The sequence below is a fragment of the Cataglyphis hispanica genome, chromosome 7, assembly GCF_021464435.1.
Source record: "Cataglyphis hispanica isolate Lineage 1 chromosome 7, ULB_Chis1_1.0, whole genome shotgun sequence".
Classification (NCBI taxonomy): domain Eukaryota; kingdom Metazoa; phylum Arthropoda; class Insecta; order Hymenoptera; family Formicidae; genus Cataglyphis; species Cataglyphis hispanica.
Window position 1 is genome coordinate 4,836,590 of NC_065960.1, and position 21,220 is coordinate 4,857,809.

The 21,220-nt window shown below is 30.3% G+C and overlaps 5 protein-coding genes across 14 annotated transcripts; 2 read left to right on the forward strand and 3 right to left on the reverse strand.

Annotated features, from left to right (window-relative positions):
- Window positions 1–148: 148 nt before the first annotated feature.
- On the reverse strand, window positions 149–1,011 carry LOC126851166 (ARL14 effector protein). Its single transcript, XM_050594839.1, has 3 exons — window positions 829–1,011; window positions 483–742; window positions 149–393 (listed from the first exon to the last, which is right to left on the reverse strand). The coding sequence occupies exons 1-3, from the start codon at window positions 886–888 to the stop codon at window positions 297–299; spliced, it is 417 nt and encodes a 138-aa protein (XP_050450796.1). The 5' UTR covers window positions 889–1,011; the 3' UTR covers window positions 149–296.
- A 130-nt stretch (window positions 1,012–1,141) lies between these two features.
- LOC126851130 (arginyl-tRNA--protein transferase 1) lies at window positions 1,142–5,767 on the forward strand. Of its 5 annotated transcripts, XM_050594774.1 has the most exons (13): window positions 1,142–1,261; window positions 1,410–1,549; window positions 1,707–1,833; window positions 1,934–2,064; window positions 2,147–2,559; window positions 2,974–3,135; window positions 3,639–3,794; window positions 4,034–4,206; window positions 4,328–4,589; window positions 4,764–4,927; window positions 5,007–5,068; window positions 5,172–5,212; window positions 5,619–5,744. In XM_050594774.1, exons 2-11 carry the CDS (start codon window positions 1,453–1,455, stop codon window positions 5,011–5,013), a joined length of 1,692 nt encoding a protein of 563 aa, XP_050450731.1. In that variant the 5' UTR covers window positions 1,142–1,261; window positions 1,410–1,452; the 3' UTR covers window positions 5,014–5,068; window positions 5,172–5,212; window positions 5,619–5,744. The 5 variants fall into 5 exon arrangements, with proteins under 5 accessions (XP_050450731.1, XP_050450732.1, XP_050450733.1 ...); XM_050594775.1 differs by lacking the exons at window positions 5,007–5,068; window positions 5,172–5,212 and having other exon boundaries at window positions 2,156–2,559; window positions 5,619–5,767; XM_050594776.1 differs by lacking the exons at window positions 3,639–3,794; window positions 5,007–5,068; window positions 5,172–5,212 and having other exon boundaries at window positions 5,619–5,767.
- On the reverse strand, window positions 5,239–15,599 carry LOC126851131 (sialin-like). 3 transcript variants are annotated; one of them, XM_050594781.1, is made up of 5 exons: window positions 15,494–15,599; window positions 8,218–9,031; window positions 7,607–7,926; window positions 7,024–7,268; window positions 5,239–5,818 (listed from the first exon to the last, which is right to left on the reverse strand). In XM_050594781.1, the coding sequence occupies exons 1-5, from the start codon at window positions 15,543–15,545 to the stop codon at window positions 5,639–5,641; spliced, it is 1,611 nt and encodes a 536-aa protein (XP_050450738.1). In that variant the 5' UTR covers window positions 15,546–15,599; the 3' UTR covers window positions 5,239–5,638. The 3 variants fall into 3 exon arrangements, with proteins under 3 accessions (XP_050450738.1, XP_050450739.1, XP_050450737.1); XM_050594782.1 differs by lacking the exon at window positions 15,494–15,599 and adding an exon at window positions 12,306–12,535; XM_050594780.1 differs by lacking the exon at window positions 15,494–15,599 and adding an exon at window positions 10,315–10,464.
- LOC126851129 (2-hydroxyacyl-CoA lyase 1) lies at window positions 13,997–20,010 on the forward strand. Of its 2 annotated transcripts, XM_050594772.1 has the most exons (12): window positions 13,997–14,157; window positions 16,090–16,231; window positions 16,505–16,589; window positions 17,164–17,345; window positions 17,799–17,975; window positions 18,060–18,301; window positions 18,514–18,699; window positions 18,797–18,872; window positions 19,083–19,320; window positions 19,405–19,512; window positions 19,667–19,790; window positions 19,863–20,010. In XM_050594772.1, exons 1-12 carry the CDS (start codon window positions 14,113–14,115, stop codon window positions 19,956–19,958), a joined length of 1,701 nt encoding a protein of 566 aa, XP_050450729.1. In that variant the 5' UTR covers window positions 13,997–14,112; the 3' UTR covers window positions 19,959–20,010. The 2 variants fall into 2 exon arrangements, with proteins under 2 accessions (XP_050450729.1, XP_050450730.1); XM_050594773.1 differs by lacking the exon at window positions 16,090–16,231 and having other exon boundaries at window positions 14,020–14,157.
- Window positions 18,795–21,152, reverse strand: LOC126851169 (uncharacterized). 3 transcript variants are annotated; one of them, XM_050594845.1, is made up of 3 exons: window positions 20,891–21,152; window positions 20,649–20,801; window positions 18,795–18,922 (listed from the first exon to the last, which is right to left on the reverse strand). In XM_050594845.1, exons 1-3 carry the CDS (start codon window positions 20,956–20,958, stop codon window positions 18,895–18,897), a joined length of 249 nt encoding a protein of 82 aa, XP_050450802.1. In that variant the 5' UTR covers window positions 20,959–21,152; the 3' UTR covers window positions 18,795–18,894. The 3 variants fall into 3 exon arrangements, with proteins under 3 accessions (XP_050450802.1, XP_050450801.1, XP_050450800.1); XM_050594844.1 differs by lacking the exon at window positions 18,795–18,922 and adding an exon at window positions 20,156–20,292; XM_050594843.1 differs by lacking the exon at window positions 18,795–18,922 and having other exon boundaries at window positions 20,550–20,801.
- Window positions 21,153–21,220: the final 68 nt, after the last annotated feature.

The window sequence follows — 21,220 nt, forward strand, 5'->3', positions numbered from 1 at the left end:
TCCAGTAGTATAATACATCACTTGTATTATACCCTGAGATTAAAAAATGTAAAATGTTTTAAGTTGTGCAGCATTATTTAAGAATCATTTGACCACGCTGTTGAAGAACCATCAACGTCTTTTCGCATGATACATAGTACATTTCAGCTTATTATAAATTTTTTTTATTTATCATACAACATTTTTACTCATCACATTATATTTCATAAAAAAATAATAATAAGAATTCAGCCTTTGTTGAAGTTATTTTATATATACAGATATTCTTATAGATCGCAATTATTATAAATTAATTATTATTTATCACTCTCATTTTGCTTCAACAAAGGATTTTTAATCACAGGATCAGTTCCTTCACAGTGGATCGTATCGTAAGTCCATTTGCGATTATTCCTGATGATAAATAAACTCAGAAATAAATAATTTCGCGATAAAAGAAACTAGATTTTCATTGGATATGGAAACTCTTAATATGAAAATACCTGCATTCATGAGCACACTTTGAGGAAGAGCACCTGGGACATGGGAAATGACATCCAGGACAATCTAAGCTCAAACAATCACAGAGATCATCCGATGTTTGTATAAAGATCCCTTTTTCATCATATAAATGCCTCCTGTGGCTATGATATAATCGACGATACAGCTTACGTTTCTCTCGCTCGCTGCGTTCCGGATCAAAATTTCTCAGAAATTTTTTGCTTGAATTATCTACGTCCTTTTGCCTCGAGCCTCTAATTTTCTGCATAGAACAGATAATTGGAATGATTAATTTTCCTTCAGTGATTATATTACTTTAATGAAATAATTTCTTTGTTCGCTACTTACTCTTTCGCCACGCGTGGAGACTTGGTTGCTCGAATTTTCGCCGCTTGTAGAAGATTCCATGTCATTTTTAACTTGAAATCACAAATATTTGTTATATTTTTAAATACATCTACTTACAAAATAAACAAAAGACATTATCACATGCGGAACCACCTTCTCATCTGAAGCAATTTGAAGTCTAGAAGGCTGAAGTTCGGTATTTATGAGATATTAGAACATAGATATAATATTTGTGTAGATGAGCGACTCCGATAATTCTTCGTTTTAATTGGTCCATCAGTCGCTTCGAAGTGAATATAACGGAGTGCGGAGTTTCTTCTCAAAAGTCATATCTAGATGTTTGTGTATTATGCTGTTCAAAGCTATGTCAGCTGTAATTGATAGTTTGACAAGCAGGTGAAAGGTGAAACCTATAAGGTTAAAAAAATAAATAGTAAGTAGTACAATATTAAATTTTTTAATCGACAATCGAAACACACGACGAAAATATATATATATAAGTACGATCCGAAACTTTTAGACTTTAGGTTACAAAGATAAAAATGATATTTTCTGATAACGTTTGTCTAATCTAATAACAGAGCAACAATAGTTGTCGGAGTACAATTTATCCATAAATTTGAAATGGCTAAGCAATCATATAGCATCGTGGAATATTATGCGGAACACGAGGGCTACGAGTGTGGCTACTGCAAAAGCCCCGACACAAACTTTAGCCATGGTGAGTGTGAAGAAATTCAAACGTGAAGCACATTTTGCTTTATATAATTCAGTTAGCTTCATGCCACTCTAAGACACTTTAAAATAGAAGTTTTATTATTGTAATTTGTATAAAAGTCTATTATAGCACATACATTATATTTCTTGTTTGTTACCAGGCATGTGGGCACATTCATTGACAGTGCAAGACTATCAAAGTTTGATAGATCGAGGATGGAGACGTAGTGGCTGTTATTGTTACAAACCTATTATGAATCAAATCTGCTGTCCACAATATACTATAAGGTGAGTGATATTCCTTTCAGTTTGAAAAATATTACTTAATCGTAATTCTGACTGTGATATAATTTAAAGCAAAATGTTGATGTATAATAACTATTTTCAGATGCGAAGCATTAGACTTCAAAATATCAAAATCTCAAAAAAAAATCTTAAAACGTATGATGAAATTTTTGAAAAACGAATTGACAAAGGATAATGTGAGCGCTGTAAGTGAAGATCAACAAGATAATATAGGTAACATTTTTAAAATTTTAAAGTTGAAATTGGAATAATAATAATAATATATATGAGAATTATAATATATATTTATTATTAGATATAAATAATGAGGAAGTATCCAATTATGCAAAATATTTGACGAAAGCGGAAAAAAATGCGTCTCAAATTAATGTGTCATCTGTTGATGATGAACTTAGTGGAAAACTGTCTGTCAATTTAATAAAATCCAAATCTCAAATAAACTCTACTTCTGCATCAAGGAACAGCCAAAAACAGATGATAAATTCTGATAGCAGAAGCAATCTGCATGTTAGAAGTGAAATTACTAATGTAGTGCTTTGTAAGAAAGCAAAGCTCTTACGCTTGGAACGCAAGCAAAATAAGTTGTTGGCTCAAGGTAAATCGCAAAGCGAAATTGAAAGTATTATGAAAGAGAGAAAACAACAGAATTATATTAAATCTTTGGAGGAATTATTCGATGAGGTGTATACTGGTTTGAAAAAGTTGGAGGTAATACAATATCAACGATTAAGCTTTAAAATCATTATTTATTTTATCAGACATTTCCTGATTTTTATTATCAAATAATATTCTTATTTTTATACATTTTTCTTGATATTGTCCTCTTTTCTCCAATTTTGCTAATATTAAAGGTATATAATAAAACAAGTAAAAAATTTTATAAAGTAATAAATATTTGCTGAATATGCCGGTTTTATATTAACACTCAATGGATTGGTCAACAACATATTTATATATTTAACTATCTTGTAAAAAAATTATTCATATTATTTCATCATCACTCTAATTTTTATGATCTTTTAATTTAATCATAATTGATTGCAACAAATTGTATTTTTCATTGCGATAAATATTTTGTTATCTTGATTGAGAGATTTGTGTGAAGTTGATGATTTTTGTAAGCTGAAATTAGTTCGAACTGCGCCGATGAGTTCTGAATACTTAAAAACCTCGAAAAAGTCTTATGAAGTTTATAAAAAGTATCAGATGATGATACATGGAGATCAAGCTGAAGAGATCACAGAACAACAATATACGAGATTTCTCGTGAAGTCTCCTTTGCAGGTAATCTTATACGATTTTGTATAAGGTGTTCCAATTTTGTTCTTTGACAGAAATTGCTTTAAGACGAGATTCTAATTCAAGTGTATACTAATTTCAGAAATATAAAACGCGGCAATGTCATAACGTAGAATTGTTTAAATTATATATCGAAAAAAGAAACTATAGTAGATGACTATGCGCTTTTGATTCAATCTCCTTTTTTTATTTTTTATCAGTCTCAAGTCAACATTCTTAAGCAACTTTTTCAAAATTATACATTTTGATATATTAATAAGAAGTTATGCTAGCAGTCTTGTGACGATCAAACAAGCATTATAGTCTATACATGATTGGAGCAAAGTGGACCTTTCTTTTTAATCAATCAGGAAAAATTTGATTACATCATTGTTGGTCAACGATCATAATAGTAATTTTCATATCAAATGCAACTTCATTTATTAATTAATAAATAGTAATAAATAATAAATTAATATTACACAAATTTTACATCTGCAAATATCTAGATGAAATTGGTCAAAGTGATGTCGGACGAGTTCCTTAATACATTTGATGCGAGCGCAAATCTTTATAAAAAATATCAAATGGCGATTCACAATGATCCACCAGAGGAATGCAATCAAAAGTCATTCTTTAACTTTCTTGTAAAAAGTCCCTTGCAGGTACACTTTGTATCTAATCTCAAATAATAGAAAAATTGTCTTGAGATTCTTTTATGCATTACAGTCAACAAGAATTTTTGTTTATTTGTATTATTGTACATGTTGTTTTTATTTTACGAAAGCGCAGAGTCTATAATTTTTTTAGATCGTCAAATCATTAAAGATATTTATTATTAATTTTTAATAATCATCATAAAAGTGAAATAAAATAGTACCTAAAATAATAAAATCTTTTAAAGCAATGGACACCCAATAGTGGACCATCTCAAGGATATGGTTCTTTTCATGAGCAATATTGGTTAGATAATGAATTAATAGCAGTCGGAGTGATAGACATCCTGCCGTCGTGCATCTCGAGCGTGTACTTTTTTTATGATCCGACATATAGTCAACTCTCTTTAGGAACTTTTAGGTTTGTATTTAAGTCTTTAATTGAAATCAAAATTTATTCTTTTTTAAACAAATATTTAAATTTTAATGATACGATTAAATTCACGGATAACTACAATTCTGAATGTATTTATTATTACCAGTTCTCTGCGAGAAATTTATCTAACGAGACAGCTTAACAAAGTCGCGAGTGACTTGAAATACTATTATATGGGCTTTTACATTCACACGTGTCCGAAAATGCAATATAAGGCCAAAATGCGACCATCAAAACTTCTATGCCCACAAACATACGTGTGGTGCGACATAGATCCCTGTTTAATTAAATTGGACAACGAAAAATATAGTCGTTTGAATGACGATTCGAACGCAATTGATAAAGATGGCGTAATCGATGTTGAAGAGGTATATTTTTTAAAGAAATAATTGCAAAAATTTGTTACGATTTTTTTCTGTTAATGCCATCATGTAATGTTTGTGATAATTAAGTATTGTTGTAAAAATTTTTTAAATTTGTTAGTTATGTAAAAATTATGTAAAAATTCTTGTTATTTTACCATAGAAACATCTTCTTTTTAGGTACTTATTTTATACAAGCGTATTGCGATGCCATATAAGAAATATAAAGAACAACAAAAAACATGTCAAACAACGCGGGAAGAGAAACGCAAAATAGAGGAATATGCTAGCCTTGTCGGAATGCCATGTGCGCGAAGGATGCTGCTTTATCGTTATTCCGAAGAGTAATTATATGTAAAAATAATTAACAATATTATATCTCTTAGAGACTTATTATAAAAGATCCTTTGAAAAATGTTTCAGAGATTAAAGTATTGACTGATATGTATGTCATGGACAAGAAAATTGTTAATTTCACTAAAACGGTAACAAAATTTGCTTAAAATAATTATAAAGTAAAAATTGAGTAAAAATAATTACATTTATTATTATACTATTCATGCGTTTTTTTTTATTTTGTTATCATAGCCTGATACTTACGTACATAAAATAGAACAGTCGATATGCATGTAAGTTGATTGAAAAGATAATGAGGTAGAAAAACAATATTTCTTTATTCAACCATATATTATGATATAAATACATGAAATTTGATAAAATTATTAATATGAAAATCGATAAATGACGAACAATATTACGCAACACTAAGGAATAATATAATTTTATCATACGTTTTTGAAACTTTTTAATTTTTTTAAATTTCACCCTTTAAATTTCTAGTTTTACTTTTAAATATTTTGATTTTTCAGTTATATTTTTCAAACTTTTCTTAAAAACATTCTAATTTTGTAATCTTTTTTGGACAGTTTTTAGATTTTTGTGTCGTTCAAAGTATTATTGTCGATAAATTTAACATCCTTTTCGCGTCGAGTTCATGACGTGTCGTTATTAAAATGAAAATTTTGACTTTATTAGGAACGTACATTAGATTTGCACTACTTGGCAGCCTCTGGACTAATTTGTCTAGCTTCTATATCATTCTGAGCTCCCTCGAGCGGTCGGACCTCATTCCAGCTCTGTATATCACCTTTACCTCCGAACAGGAATACGACCATACTTGCGATGCACACTCCAGCGCCGATCCAGAAAAGTGTCTGCCATCTGTGGATTGGATTCTAGCGCAAAGAAAAACGTGGTTTACATTAAAATCTATGTTATATTCGATACATAAAGGATATATAAGCTATTTTTGGAATGCAACTCATAGTTTATACTCATAGTAATTTGATGTGTAAAATCTGGATTAATATCTAGCACAATAATAGGTAGATTGTAATCTAATGCAATTTAATATTGATTAATTAATGATGATAAATAAATTTAATAATAAATAAATACATATATGACAATTCGATGATCATTAATTAGTAATATGAGCAAGATCGAAAACTCGGAACTACTGAAAAATGATGTGTATCTGATAATCGCGGAATAGGACGGCAGGAAGGCAAACAAATGTATAATTTGCGAGCAAAAAATCAAAGAAGGAAGTCGCGTTGCTACAATCGAAATGAATTTACTATACGTCGCATGAGACTTCTTACGTAATGTTATATGCACGTGTCTGCTCTTTCCTTTTCGGCGATACTTAAATCTCCGAGAAGGCTCGTAATTTGCGTTAAAATGACATTGCAAGAAAAAGATTTTTATTGTAAAACAAAATATTACGATTATTTCACAGATGCAGTAGGCGCAAAAGTGTGACTCGTACAGATAGTCATACATAGATGTCACATGTATTATTATGTAATACTGCGCAGCAAGAGCAAAACTCAGAAAAAACTTAACAACTATGGTCAACAAAGAAGCGAGTATATAGTTAAACAATGAATGATTATAAAACGCGAGCAAATTACAGAGATGCACATAAAATGACAGTTATACAATAGATTGTAAAGCGAGTGACAGATATAAATGCGCAGATAAAATAATAATATGATTCCCTTGCGAAAGTTTGTGAATCAATAAATCGAGAGTTAAATTGCAAAATTAGGAATTAGCTTTGTGAGTGTTGAGATGCGATAATGAAATTACAATTGTGTATAATAATATAAAATTATTTATGATAATATTCTATATTTTATATAATTACTTACAACAATATTCCATATTTTATATAATTATTTACGTTAATATTCTATATTTTATATAATTTTTAACTTATTCTCGTTCGAACGAAAAAGTTCCTTTGATTTATTTCTGATTCCAATATTTTTTAAATTCAAATTATATCTCAAATGATATAATACGTTTAGAAAATTATTATATGAGTTATTTTTCTTTTCCAAATTATAATAATCAATTTAAAGTAAATACTTACTCCGTACTTGCCGGCTATCTCTTCGACCATCGGCGGGATAACAAAGCCGGCACTAGTACCGATTGTATTCATAATGCCGTAAAGGAATCCGGCAAAGTTTGGCGCGAGATCCTGATTGTTCGACAGATTCGAGATAAGAGCAGCACCGTTGAAACCCAACGCGAAGAATAAAAAGATGTTTGCAAGCACGAAGTCACAGCCAGCATAGCCAACCAGTATCAGGAAAATACCCGGTATAAAATGCGCTAAAAGAACATAATTACATTGTCATATTTCCAATTGTAGATTCGAGTTTTTCGATATTACTCTATGTCCAAATTTGAGCTCGACATATGAGAATCATTTATATGTATAATGTGAATATTTTTAATTCTTATAATTTGAATAATTCACGATTCACGTTCGGAGACAAAATGGATTTTGACTATTTATATATTTATATGAAAATATTTATATAATTCTAAAATTAATATTTATATATTTATTATGAAAAAAAGGTCAATTTCTCTGTCGGATATCTCTTCAGTATCTTTCTTCAAATTTATTTAAACTGTTTTCAAAAAATATTCTGTGATATACTTACAGAATATAGTCGCCAGCTTTCGTAAGAGACCAATGCTGATGATCTGCTTTCTTTTGATGGTGTCACCCGCCCAGCTGAAGAAGAATCCAAAAATCATCCTAGCAGCCCATGGTGCACCAGCCGCAGCACCGCCTTGCGTCAATTTGAAACCCAATGCTTTCGTTAGGTACAACATGAGCGAATTTTGATAGAAAAAGAGCAAGAAGAGATTTCCATAATGGAGTACGACTAGACTGAGAAACGGTATCGATGTAGATATCTCTTTAACTGGTGTTTGTTGCCACCTTGGTTTCGCAGTACGTACTATTCCGGCTTGTGCGCTATAAAAAAAAATTGCGATTGATTAAATTGATTTGCAATTGCTCCAAGATTGTTCTTTATGATTCTTCGAAAGAACCAGTGATATTCGTGATCGCATCATTTCAATTTATTTTGCGAACGTATTCTGGGATGTGCGATATGAATTATATATATAATCAATCTGATTGTGAGAATTTTTCATACAAAATTTTTTTAATTAAAGATTTATATAAATATATTAATCTTTATGTTATTATTTATACTTTACAAGAAATAGGATTGTTGACTCTCGGGCAGAGGGGAGGACTCACCTTACAATATAGTTCTTCTCATCTTCGGGGATGGCCGGATGTTCCTTGGGCGAGTCGTAGGCGAGCACTGCCCAGACAGCGCACCATACCAACATCAGTATGGACGGTATGTACCATCCACTTTCCCAATTAGTACTCTCTGCGATTCCGGCTATCATCGGATATGTTAATATAGTGCCGAAGGTGCCGCCGAGCAAGGACCAGATGAAACGTGCCCTTTCGTGCGGTGGTGCCCAATGAGCAACCATGGTGTGACACGAGGGGAAAATGACACCGCCGGTGAGGCCGACGATGATTCGCGAGAACATTAAATATCCCCAGTGACATTGCGCTAAGAACGGGCTCACCAGTGATATCACCGCTGCTACGATCGACGTCCAAAGGATCGTGTGTCGCGGTCCGTATCTCAGCGACAGCCAGCCGCCGAGGAGATTGCCGGGCACGTTGCCGTAAGCGTAGGCGGCCAACAGTTGACCCCGCACCGTCGGGGTCCAATCAAAGGGTTCACCGCTGAAGAGTGCAAGTCGGGCGTCGGGCGACCGTGGCCCGCTTGCCTGACGACGTTGCAGTGAGTGCAGTCTCTGATCCTCGACGCGATCCAGGATGTATTCTTCCAGGTAGCTGCCTGGGTCGAAAATATTGACGATGTCGCGCCGTCGTCGCTCGTTGTACACGCACGCACCGTTCGTGTAGTTGACGAACGGCTCATGGATCATCGGCACTACCAGGATCGGCATTTGTAGACGACACGCGTAGCTGGTCCAGCAGGCGGTAAACATCATCACGCACATCCATATACGCATCGGGATCCATCCTATCAATCAAGAAAAATAAAGTTTTCACAAAAGGTCTTAGATGATTGAAATTGATATTTTGACGTTGGACGTGATTAGAAATATTTTATACAATAGAATAATTGGAATTTCCTCTCCCCTTTGCTAGGTATAAATTCTTTAGAAAAAATATATTTAAATTGATCAATTTTCAACAAGGAAAATGCGCACGAAAAAAAGATATATATATTAATAATATATTAATAAACAATTAAAGGCTTGAAATTTTTTTAAACAAATTTAGATATATGAAACTACATGTAAAGCCGTTTTCAGATTTTTTCTACGAAAAATGGAAAGTTCAAAATAAAAAAGAAAATAACTGATAGAGATAAAAAACTATAAAAAATTTTGAGAAGGAAACCCGAAGCATTATGTATTATTTATTGCTTTTCATCATTCTTGACAAGCAATATATTAATCAATTAAAATATTTATTGCGATCTAATCGCATAATTATGCGTTTATCTCAATATTTTATGTCATGCCACATGACATTTCTAAATACTAATAAAATTATAATATCGAAATCGGATATTTTTTTCTAATTAGATTATAAATATTCTCTTTCAGCTTAAAATATAACTGTTTAAGTCATTGCAAAAGAATGACACATCATTATCGAAATGGGGAATGCCCGAAAATTAATGTTTTCAGATATACAAATATATTATTAGATATATATATATATATATATATATATATTCTTAATTTAATATTTGCATATCTGAAAACATAATTCTCGAGCATTCCCGTACTGATAATGATGCTATTCTTTGCAATGACTTAAACAGTTATATTTGCCGAAAGAGAATATTTATAATCTAATTAGAAAAAATATCCGATTTCGTATGATTAGTAATATTGATTAGTATTTAGAAAGCGATTGAATTAAAATCTCGTTAGAGGATACGTAACAAACATTATACCGATCATTAGACTAAAACAGATTATTTCATCTATTTTTGCATCGAATAGAAATTTTCCAAGATAATATTCTACGAGAACGTAGAACGTATTAAAGCAAGGAGCTTTATATTATATATATATATATATATATATATATATATATATATATAGAATATAAAGCTCCTTGCTTTAATACGTTCTACGTTCTCGTAGAATATTATCTTGGAAAATTTCTATTCGATGCAAAAATAGATGAAATAATCTGCTTTAGTCTAATGATCGGTATAATGTTTGTTACGTATCCTTTAACGAGATTTTAATTCAATCGCTTTCGTCGTACAATCCGTGCACTTACGTAATATAATCTTCCAGAAGATCGGTGGAGCAAGCGCTTGGAAACGCCTGTTTTCACGCAACGCCCGCATTTAAAAATATTTAGAGAGGAAAAATTCACAACCAATTATGCGAAACATTACCATGTCAACTAGATTTGCGAACGATTAGTTTCTCTCGAATATCGCAGCAGGCCTTGTATCATTTGATTTTCGAGATTTTGCTGATATATTCGGTGAAGTAATATTATATCTCTGTCACGTGTGTACATGGAGAAAAGATTTTATCTGATAGAAAATTATAATTATGTTATCATGAGCTAATTTTCTAACTCATTAAATAAAATAATTAATTCTATTTTATTTTTTCATGAATAATTTAAATTAGCACTAAATACGATTATAATTGAATGTCTTCTTAAATAATTTGTAAAAATTTTAGAAGACAATGACATAAAAAATTCAGAGAGAGAGAGAGAGAGAGAGAGAGAGAGAGAGAGAGAGAGAGATTAGTATTCTTTCTCTCTCTCCTTTTTCTCTTTAACTACAGTTAACTAAATATATTTTCTTTATCTTTTTTTAGGAAAATACTCTGAGCAGGAAAAACAAATTTCTTGGAGGAAATATCTGGGTATAGATATCATAACAAAAATAAAAAAACAAATAGGTACGAATATTTTCCATAAGATAAAAATGTTGTATGAAAGTTGCCTTTCACAAATGTTACAGAAATTTATTAAAAATTTTATATATAGTTTCTACATTGCTAATGTGTTAGTGAAAGTTGCTATTTTAAAATTCATCATTAATATGAAAATATGAAAATTTTTCGTCTTGTTAATATTAACAGTGTGAAATATTGTTTTATTAAAATTTATGCAAATGTATTTTATACGCGAGCAAGAAATTACCCTCGCGAAAGTATCCTTATTTAGTGTTATCTGATAATTAACAGTCATTGTCGGTCATAAACGCATGATCGATCATTCCGCCTGACACACTCGTGATATTCATAAACTGTTGGTATCGTGAGTTGTTATATTTTGAAAAGTTTATCAACATACTCAACGTGTAAGACCTTGTTAGGATAACGGTTTAAATAAGAAAATTTGCGAAATTCAAAATCGTATAAATTATATACATTATAACAATAAGCGACATATTCCTGATGTAATTCAGAATCATTCTCGCAAGAAAATTAAATTTATATTAATCCCACATATTTATGTATGATATTTATGTATGATGTTTCATGGTTTTTTCAAATCTTGTTTGTATGAGTGGATGAAGAGTGCTTGAAGTCTTAGTAATTTTCAAGACGATCTCTAAATTTCAATTTATGGTTGACAACGGAAATTAAGAGTAAATCCGCAAAATTTTACGAAAAGAAATCATCTGCAAATCTGCATGGTCACCTTCGCGCAATAAGGTTGAGTAACGGACACTATTCAGAAACTATGTCAAAAATTCCGAAAGTAAAAGCAAACGTGCATATAAAAGACGAGGAAAATTTTTCCATTCACTTAGAATCGAATATGTAATCGACGGAAATGTCATCGAGTTGCAAAATTAATCCTAATTTTTTTTATTATTTTATCTTCTTTCGAAATAACAGACAATATATTAAATTCTCTTTCATTTTGATTAGGATGAAATAAGTCTTGCACGAAGAATCAAAACTTCTTAAAATGTTAATTTGATCTCATACTGTATTATTATATTATTTTATATTAAATATCGAAGTATCAAATGTAAAGAGACAAAAATGTTTCACTCTCGACATAATAATTGTTGAGAGAATTCAACAAACATATCACGTTTTTAAATTTCACAAATCAGAGCAGGTTTTACAATAAATTTTGCCAAAAGTAAAATTATAAAAAAACGGATATTTATCTCCATTTATGCTATAATAATTGTTGATAAAGGAATTAATATGTTTTGGAATCTCGAGTTTGTAATATAGGATTAAATAAATTTCGCAATAAAGACAGCAAAGGAAAATTTAACATACGTAACAATAATCGGTAGAATCGTTGGCGATGTTTTTGACAGTTCATATTGTGATATCAATTCAAGCACCGGCGAAACTCAAGGGAACATAATCTCACAAACTCACGATACTTGTGTTGATCTTGTGTAATTTTCAAACATGGACCATGACTATTTGACTGTTGTTCGTTACCTAGCTTTGTAAGGGAATGATTTTCTGTCGAAGCACTATTTATACCCCCACACTGTTCGCTCTACAGGTGTAGGAAAGTTAGAATAAAAGTGGGGAGCTCCAGTGGCGAAGCGAGAGAAAATCAAGGGTTTCTGTCCCAAAAATCTCTTTGACAAAAGCGTTTTCGGTCTAATAATATCGGCAGCAATCTCATTTTTTATTTTTTTTTTTTAATATGAAAAGTTTTGCTATTAATTATGTAATATAAAGTTTTTAAAACTAAAGTAGCATACATAATAAAAAAAAGCTGTTATAACACTGTTATATGTATGCCAATTGTTCGAAAAAAATTGTACCGTTTTTTGTTACAATAATTATAACTAGAAAATATATTACACATATAATATATCTATTATGTAATATTCTATTATATATTATAGCTAGAAAAAAAAGTTCAAATGCAGAGATTGTCCGATGCATCGATATATGGTGCACGTTTAGTGTTATCGACCGATTATGCAAACGTAAATCGTGCGTGCAAACATTAAACTTTTATCTGCGAGAATAATATACCGTTTTACGTATACGTTCTATTGTATAACATATACAATGATGTATTTAAATGTAGGACAAGCTGACCTTAAACTGAAATGACAAACTTTACTCATTTCAGAAAAAAACTAGAATAACATGGTTGGTTTACATACTTATTTCGGAGATTTTATTTGTTTATTTAATTTTAGAAATATTGTATAAAGTACTTACTTTCTAATTAAAAATGTTTGCTAAAATTTTCATAATTAACGTATCTGTATATTTTCGAGTAATGAAATTCTTGATAAATTGTGATGATATGATTCTCTCTATGATATTTGATACATTATATATTCCGCACTGTTTCCCATTGCTTTTACACGATAAGAGTATTTTAAGCATGAAATTCCAAGCGCAAGTTTTAATATCATTATAATCTATTATCGTTTTGGCATTTCACTATTTCTCGTGATAATAATATTCGCGTTACGAGTCATTTCATATTTCGCTTTCTACAGGCTTTCTACTCGCTCACTATACCATATGTTGTTCGACGAGCATAACTTCGTTAATTTACGATTTGTTATCGTATTCTCCTAATTGCTGAAAAATTTCATTTAATTATAACATACATATTAATGTAAATGTATATATACTTGGATGTGTGTATATATATACTTGGTTACAAAGCTGTGAGTAGCAATAATTGCCTAATACATGCTCGTTTATTTAAATAAAATTAGAGATGAATCCAAAAAATTATGTAAAATATATACACCAAACTTATGCACGATATAATTTTAAAATTTATTATAATTATTATGATACTATATTTATATATTTTTAATGGATTTTTAATTAATTTAAAATTTTGATTTAGAGGAATCCCGTAAATTCATACGGATTAAATGGTTTTCGTTAAATTGTATTTTGTATTTTGGCGCAATAAAGTCAATATTACATAACGTTTCTTATCAGCTGATTATTTGATAGTCATGGAGAGCACGAGTACAACAGTCAGTTGCGATTTGTGAACGATAACGAGTGTTGAACGCTCTTGATGCGCACTGTGCAAAATATTTAAATTCTGCGTGTGCCCTTTAAAAATCAAACGAACGTTAAGATGAAAACCGGAAATCAAATCGTAGCGGAAGCCCTGAAGGAGCAGGTATTGTCTATTATTATTTTGATTTTCTACAACAGAGAGTTTATTTATTATAATGATAATATGAGTTATAAAGTTGTATATACATAATCGATATAAATCAGTTTTTTTAGATTGCAGACTTCGACAAAATTTCTTGACAAATATTCTATATATAAATTCTTTTTTAAGGGACTATTAGTTTCGCTAATTTTGTTTGATGATTTAAATTTGACGAGACGTTTTGCGGGAAAGGTCGCGCGTCGATTTGAAGGTTATGATCATACGCATATCATGACGCGCACACATACACATATCGGATGCGTACCATTTCATGCATAGATCACCTGAAAATCTATAGTTCGTAACATATATTATAGATTTCCAAGCGATTTATGCGCTCTATGCGTGAAACAGAATGCAACCATCATTGTATCAATTTACATTCTTGCGAATATTATAACGTGTTTATTATGAATTCAATCTATAGTGAATTTTATCGTAAGGTCAAGACAATTTTCTTGATTTATGATTTTTAATGTTATTGTACTTTGTATTTTTTTTTAATTAATAAATATAAATAAATTTACTTTTCGCTATTGTTTATTCTATCGTGACTATGTTGAGAATGATGAATTTCTCTTGTCTACAAAAATTGTTGATTCTTCTATTTTTAGTTATATATTTTTGATATTTGACAAATAGTTATAATCTTTAATGATAGGAAAATAAAAATTAATTAAACATGCATATATAATATTAAAATTGTATTGTACACAATTATTATTATTATTTTTAATGTTATTGTACTTTGGATTTTTTTAAATTAATATGTATAAATAAATTTATTTTTTGGTATTGTTTACCCTATTGTGACGTATGTTGAGATAGTTTCTTATTTCTACAAATAGAGGGAGACTCTTCTATTTTTAGTTATATATTTTTGATATTTGACAAATAGACGATAGTTCTAATCTTTAATGATAAGAAAATAAAAATTAATTAAACATGCATACATAATATTAAAGAAAAAAAAATTATAAAGATATTTCAAGAATACTCTGATACATTTTAATAATAATACATTATAATACACGTAATAAACAAAATAATACTGAATAAAGAAAAATTTATATTTCATGCACAAGGAAAAATATGTTTGACACAATTTTTTTTATTTGCATAAAAAGAAAATAATAATACAATTTAACAATCATCGCGAACGATTGTCGGAATAACGTATAAAATTAAGTTTACAGTATATATGTATACAAGTGAAATTTATAGCGTTTGTTAAAAATATTTTTTGCAACGTGTGTTATCGCGAATGCGTATTCGCGGTTCTTATCATAATACTTACGCTTTTTTCGCGGTGTAATTAACGGTGTACGCTCGTCGCACTCTTGATTCATGATGGGTATATCAAAACTGTATTGATTGAGTCACTGTATACATCACCGCTGCTACTAAAATAATAAACATAGAAGAATGCGTCTCATTTTCCTATGCGCTATCGAATATAATGCGTTATCAATACACTGATAAATATATGTCACTGATAAATTCATGTGGGGTCAATCAACTTATGCTTCATGTTTCCATTGAAAATAATGAATCAAGAAGATTGTACCAATTAAATGAAAAGAAAAAAATCTTAATTTTTTTTTATTTTTGCAAGCACACAATCATGCTTTTATGTGATCTTATATTTATAGACATATTTAATTTTTCTCATATTTGTAAAACATTTTTATCATGTCTTATTAATATGCATTTTTAAACAAAATAAAAATCTATGTGTGTATAATATATATATATATATATATATATATATATATATATATATATATATATTCAAATTATTATTTCTAGAGAATATATCACTCATATATATATATATATATATATATTATATATATATATATATATATATATATATATTATACTAATGCGCAGGGTTTGACTTATGTCTTCGGTATCATGGGACATCCTGTGATTGAATTGGCTATAAGCATGCAAGCCGTTGGTTTACAATATCTGGGTTTTAGGAACGAGCAAGCCGCTTGTTACGCAGCGCAGGCCTACGGATATTTAACGAGTAAGATTTGACAGATTATTTTTTTACTTCAATATTAACATACATATATATATATAATAATTATACAATACTTATACAATAATTAAAGCTTTGGAATAACAATGGAACATTGTACTTTACGTTATCATCCTCCTCCGTTTATCATCCACTTAATCAAACATTATACAACGAGATAATAACATTTTGCAAGGAAATTCAACAAAATACAAAATAACAGGAAACAAAATAAAAATATACTTTTATAAATAAAATAAAGATCTATTTTTTTTCTAGAAAAACCCGCAATAGTGTTATGCGTCTCCGGTCCAGGTTTGTTGCATGTTATTGGAGGTATGGCAAATGCTCAAATAAATTGTTGGTAAGTAATATGCGATTTTTAATCGCCTTATTAACCTTTGCAAAATTACATTAAACGAAATGCGTTGTCGGTGAAAAAATTTCATTGCAATAAAACATTATAAAGTCAGAATCGTACATATATAATATAATTATGAAAATTGTGGATATATATAAAGATGACTGAAATATGCAGAATTTTTATGGAATGGAATTATAAAAGATAATTAATTTTTTTTTTTCGTATGTATCAAAAGATCTGCACATGCGGCAATTTAGTCGCAATTTTATTTGTCTCGTGTCATGAAAATTGTCCATCCAACTGTCATCCGACTTGTGATTGCGATCTCGTAACAATGATTACGGCAATTTCAAGACTATTATGTAACTCTTATATATTTTATGATTTTTTTTTTAATAAAAAGATCGCACACCTACGTGTGCGATACATTTTTACTTCCTAAGACTACAGAAAATAATTTTTTGTTGAATTATCCAGCTTTCTATTCAAAATTTATAATTTCAATTTCCTAGCACGAAAATTTCATTAATTTCGTGAATTCGAAGTCTTTATTCGGCTTATATATGTTTTGCAGGCCTGTGCTTGTGTTAGGAGGATCTTGTCCGGAGGATCACGAGGGAATAGGTGGGTTTCAGGAATGGCCACAGGTCGAAGCGAGTAGACCTTATTGTAAATATGCGGCAAGACCACCATCAGCCACACTAATACCAATGCATGTTGAAAAAGCTGTACGACTCGCTACTTACGGCAGACCAGGTAGAAATTGGAAGAATTTTTAGTGATTGTTTTAATGGATTCCAAGAGTTTTTCCCCGAAAAAAAACGGTGAAAAATATCATTTAATGTTTCATGTATTTGTTTTGGATAGCTCCGATACTCAGAGAATTTTCTTTATAACTTTTTCAATGGTTAGCAATTCCTCTCTTTTGGAATCTTTTATTTTCAATGATTTATTATCGCAACAACAAAATATATATAAATACTATATAAATATATAATTTTATATTTTAGAAATAAACAAAGAATTTTATTATTAACGAAGAAAATATACTATTGAAATTTTATTAAAAAACAAAAAATCTTTAGATCACAAATTATTTAAAAAATCTCTATTAAAATTTTCTCTATTTAGAAAATGGTGTCAATTTATATTTTCCATAGTTTTATGTAACATTCAATTTTATATTTCATTTGATTACGTTATTTGCAGGCGCCGTTTATCTCGATTTACCTGCTACATTATTAACGCAAAATGTGAACGAAAGCAAAATATTTAAGGCTTTACCTTGCTCGCCACCGCCGTTATCCTATCCCGATACGAAATTAATCGAGCAAGCAGCGAATTTATTGATAAAGGCGAAGAAGCCCTTGGTGATAATCGGCAAAGGTGAACGCATGAATCGCGCAGAGAGTTTTTACTTGACCATTTTTTTTCTCTTTTTCTTTTTCCTTACACTTTTTCTATACGCAGGTGCCGCTTACGCTCGAGCTGAAGGTCCAGTAAGAGAGTTTATCTATTCAACAAATGTACCCTTTTTGCCAACACCGATGGGAAAAGGCGTTGTACCGGATACGGATGAGCGTTGTGTCTCTAGTGCGCGAACACTCGCGTTGCTGCATTCCGATGTGATTTTATTGCTAGGCGCGAGATTAAATTGGATGTTGCACTTTGGACGACCACCCAGATTTCAAAGCAACGTCAAAGTCATACAGGTAAATCGGTCACGGTTTCTGATGATGTGAGTCTCTACTTCCACGCAGCTTTCTCTCTCATCGTTTATTGAAGTTAAATTAAAAAACTAAATGTATCTTCTGTAAAGAAAAAATATTTTTAAAAAATCTTAGGGCTACTAAAAAATATTGAGAAAGATTACTCTTAAACGATATAAATTATTGCACTTCATAACGTTAATGTAAAACTCTAGATCGATTTGTGCGCCGAAGAGTTGCATAATTCGGTCCCGTCCGCCGTCGCCATACAATCGGATATTGCGCCCGCGACGGAATATTTGACGAACGTGTTGAAAAATCGAAAATGGCACGTCGATCGAAACGATTCGTGGTGGAAGGATCTTGCGGCGAAAATTGAAAAGAATAAGCAATTAGTTCACGTGAGTATACATTTTAATTACAAATTGAATAAAGATTCTCTTTTTTCTGTGCGATAAATTCGCATAATCCGCAAATAATTTTCTCATTTACTTACAGCGCATGTCGTCGGATACCAGTGTGCCTCTGAATTACTATACTGTTTTTAAACATATTCAAGATGTCATACCGAACGGTAAGCATATATTTTATATCATTTACATATAATTCCGTATAACGATTTCGCTGCAAAAAATAGTGTGTATTTTAGTTTACATTTTATTAAAAAAAGAATTATTAATAAATGCATAGATCGATTCATAAAATTAATAAAAAAATTGCGTGTTGTATGTTTTAAATATTACATATATATATTTTTATAATATTTTATCTATATTTTTTACAGATTGTATTATTTGTTCTGAGGGAGCTAATACGATGGATATCGGACGAACTATTCTCTTGAATGATTTACCTCGTCACAGGTTGGACGCCGGTACATTCGGTACTATGGGCGTAGGGCTTGGATTTGCGATCGCGGCTGCCCTTTACTGCAAAGACAACGCGCCGAAAAAGAGAGTAATCTGCGTGGAAGGAGACAGCGCTTTCGGATTCTCCGGGATGGAAGTTGAGACTATGTTTCGGTAAACTTTAGTAGAAAATTATCAAGAGAGAGGAACTTTAAAGGTATTAAAATTATGATCATAACGACCTTCCTTTCTTCGCAGATATAAATTACCGGTGATTATTATAATCGTGAACAATAACGGTATATACGGTGGTTTTGATAATGAAACCTTTAGACAATTGCAGGCATCTGGAGAGCCTACACAAGTGTATGTATTTTTGCAATCTTAATGTTAAATATAAAAAAATAGATTGTTTAATATTATTATAGATATTTTTGAGATCTATGTATATTTTCTCCTATACCATGTGAATATATATCTACATATTTGTATATTTGTATTTTCAAAATTATATTTTTAGGACACCTCCATATTCTTTGTCAGCTGAAACTCATTATGAGAAATTGATGGAAATGTTTGGCAAAAAAGGACATTTTTGCACTACTGTGGATGAAATTCAACAAGCATTAAAGCTATCTCTCAAGGTAAAACTGCTATGGAATCTAGTCCTTTAAATATTAAAATAGAATGCATAATTTTAAAAAATATTGTTTCAGATAAAAGATAGTCCCAGTTTAATAAATATTATGATCAATCCGCAAGCAGATCGCAAGCCACAACAATTTACTTGGTTAACGGAATCAAAATTATAAGTGTACATTATATTAAGATTGCAAAATATGTTACTAAAAAACATAATTCATAATTATGATATTCAATCTCTTTTCTGAAAATCTTTATAAGCAATATTAATTGATATAACTAATGCTAAATAATAAGACTACAGAGTTTTTTTAAGCTATAAAATATGATTTCAATACAAAAATCTTTTGTATTGAAATTATATTTTCCAGCTAATATATTTTTTGCAATCCAAAGATGTGGAGCACATCCTATGCATACAATTTGTTGATTATGAAAGATATGCACGAGATATATCTGACATCCTTGATTTATGAAAGATACAATCTGAAAGTTATAATTGCACTGCAACAGATTCAATAGATGTATACATCTCACCAGTTAAATTTCAATGCAAAAGCGATTAATTAACATCACTATGGCAAAATAATAAGAGCTGTGTATAAATAGGTTATTTTTATATATATTTTATATATCTATTAATTCTGAGAATTGTTTACTTATATAGGAAATTAGTTTATTAAAATATATACATATATTATACCCCTCAAATTAATAAAAAATAAAAAAGGTTAAAGGCATAAAAATTAAATATATATATATAAGTATAACAATGCCTTTATATGTTTCAGTTATTCATTTGCTCCAATTGTTCTGCAACTATCGTGGATGTGATTGGACCCAGCAAATTCGCTTCTAACCTGTTTTTGTGTTTGCTCTCATTAATAATATCTGCCACATTCATTCCCATTTCTTGAACCTTCTTAGATAAAATATGATTCGCCGTGTCAACTATCGTGTGCAAATGTCCATTTTCTTTCACAAGTCCCTCGATGATTTCCAGCTCCTTTTTACTGAAAGAGTTCACCGTTGCTTCAATTCAATCATCCGTTATTTATAAAAAAAAAAGACCAGACATTTAAAATAATTATAAATATTTTACATTTTCAACGTAACGTCATTGATGGAAACTAGCGTTTCCTGGATTCTCATCCCGATATCAGTTTCCATAATAATACAGGATTGATGAACTAATTGTATCCGTTAATGAGTCGAAATTATCAGTCATTATTCCATATTCAATATTGAATATTTGACAATATTAATCTCAACCAATGTTGTGATATTTCAACTGCCAAAAGTAAAGGAGGATAAAATGCATTGAATGTAAATAAGGCCACCATTTATAAACTGGGATCTTTCATCTTGCGATCGGAGCGATTTCTTTTGCAATAAAATATCGATGTTATATTTCGATCTATCGAAATATAAC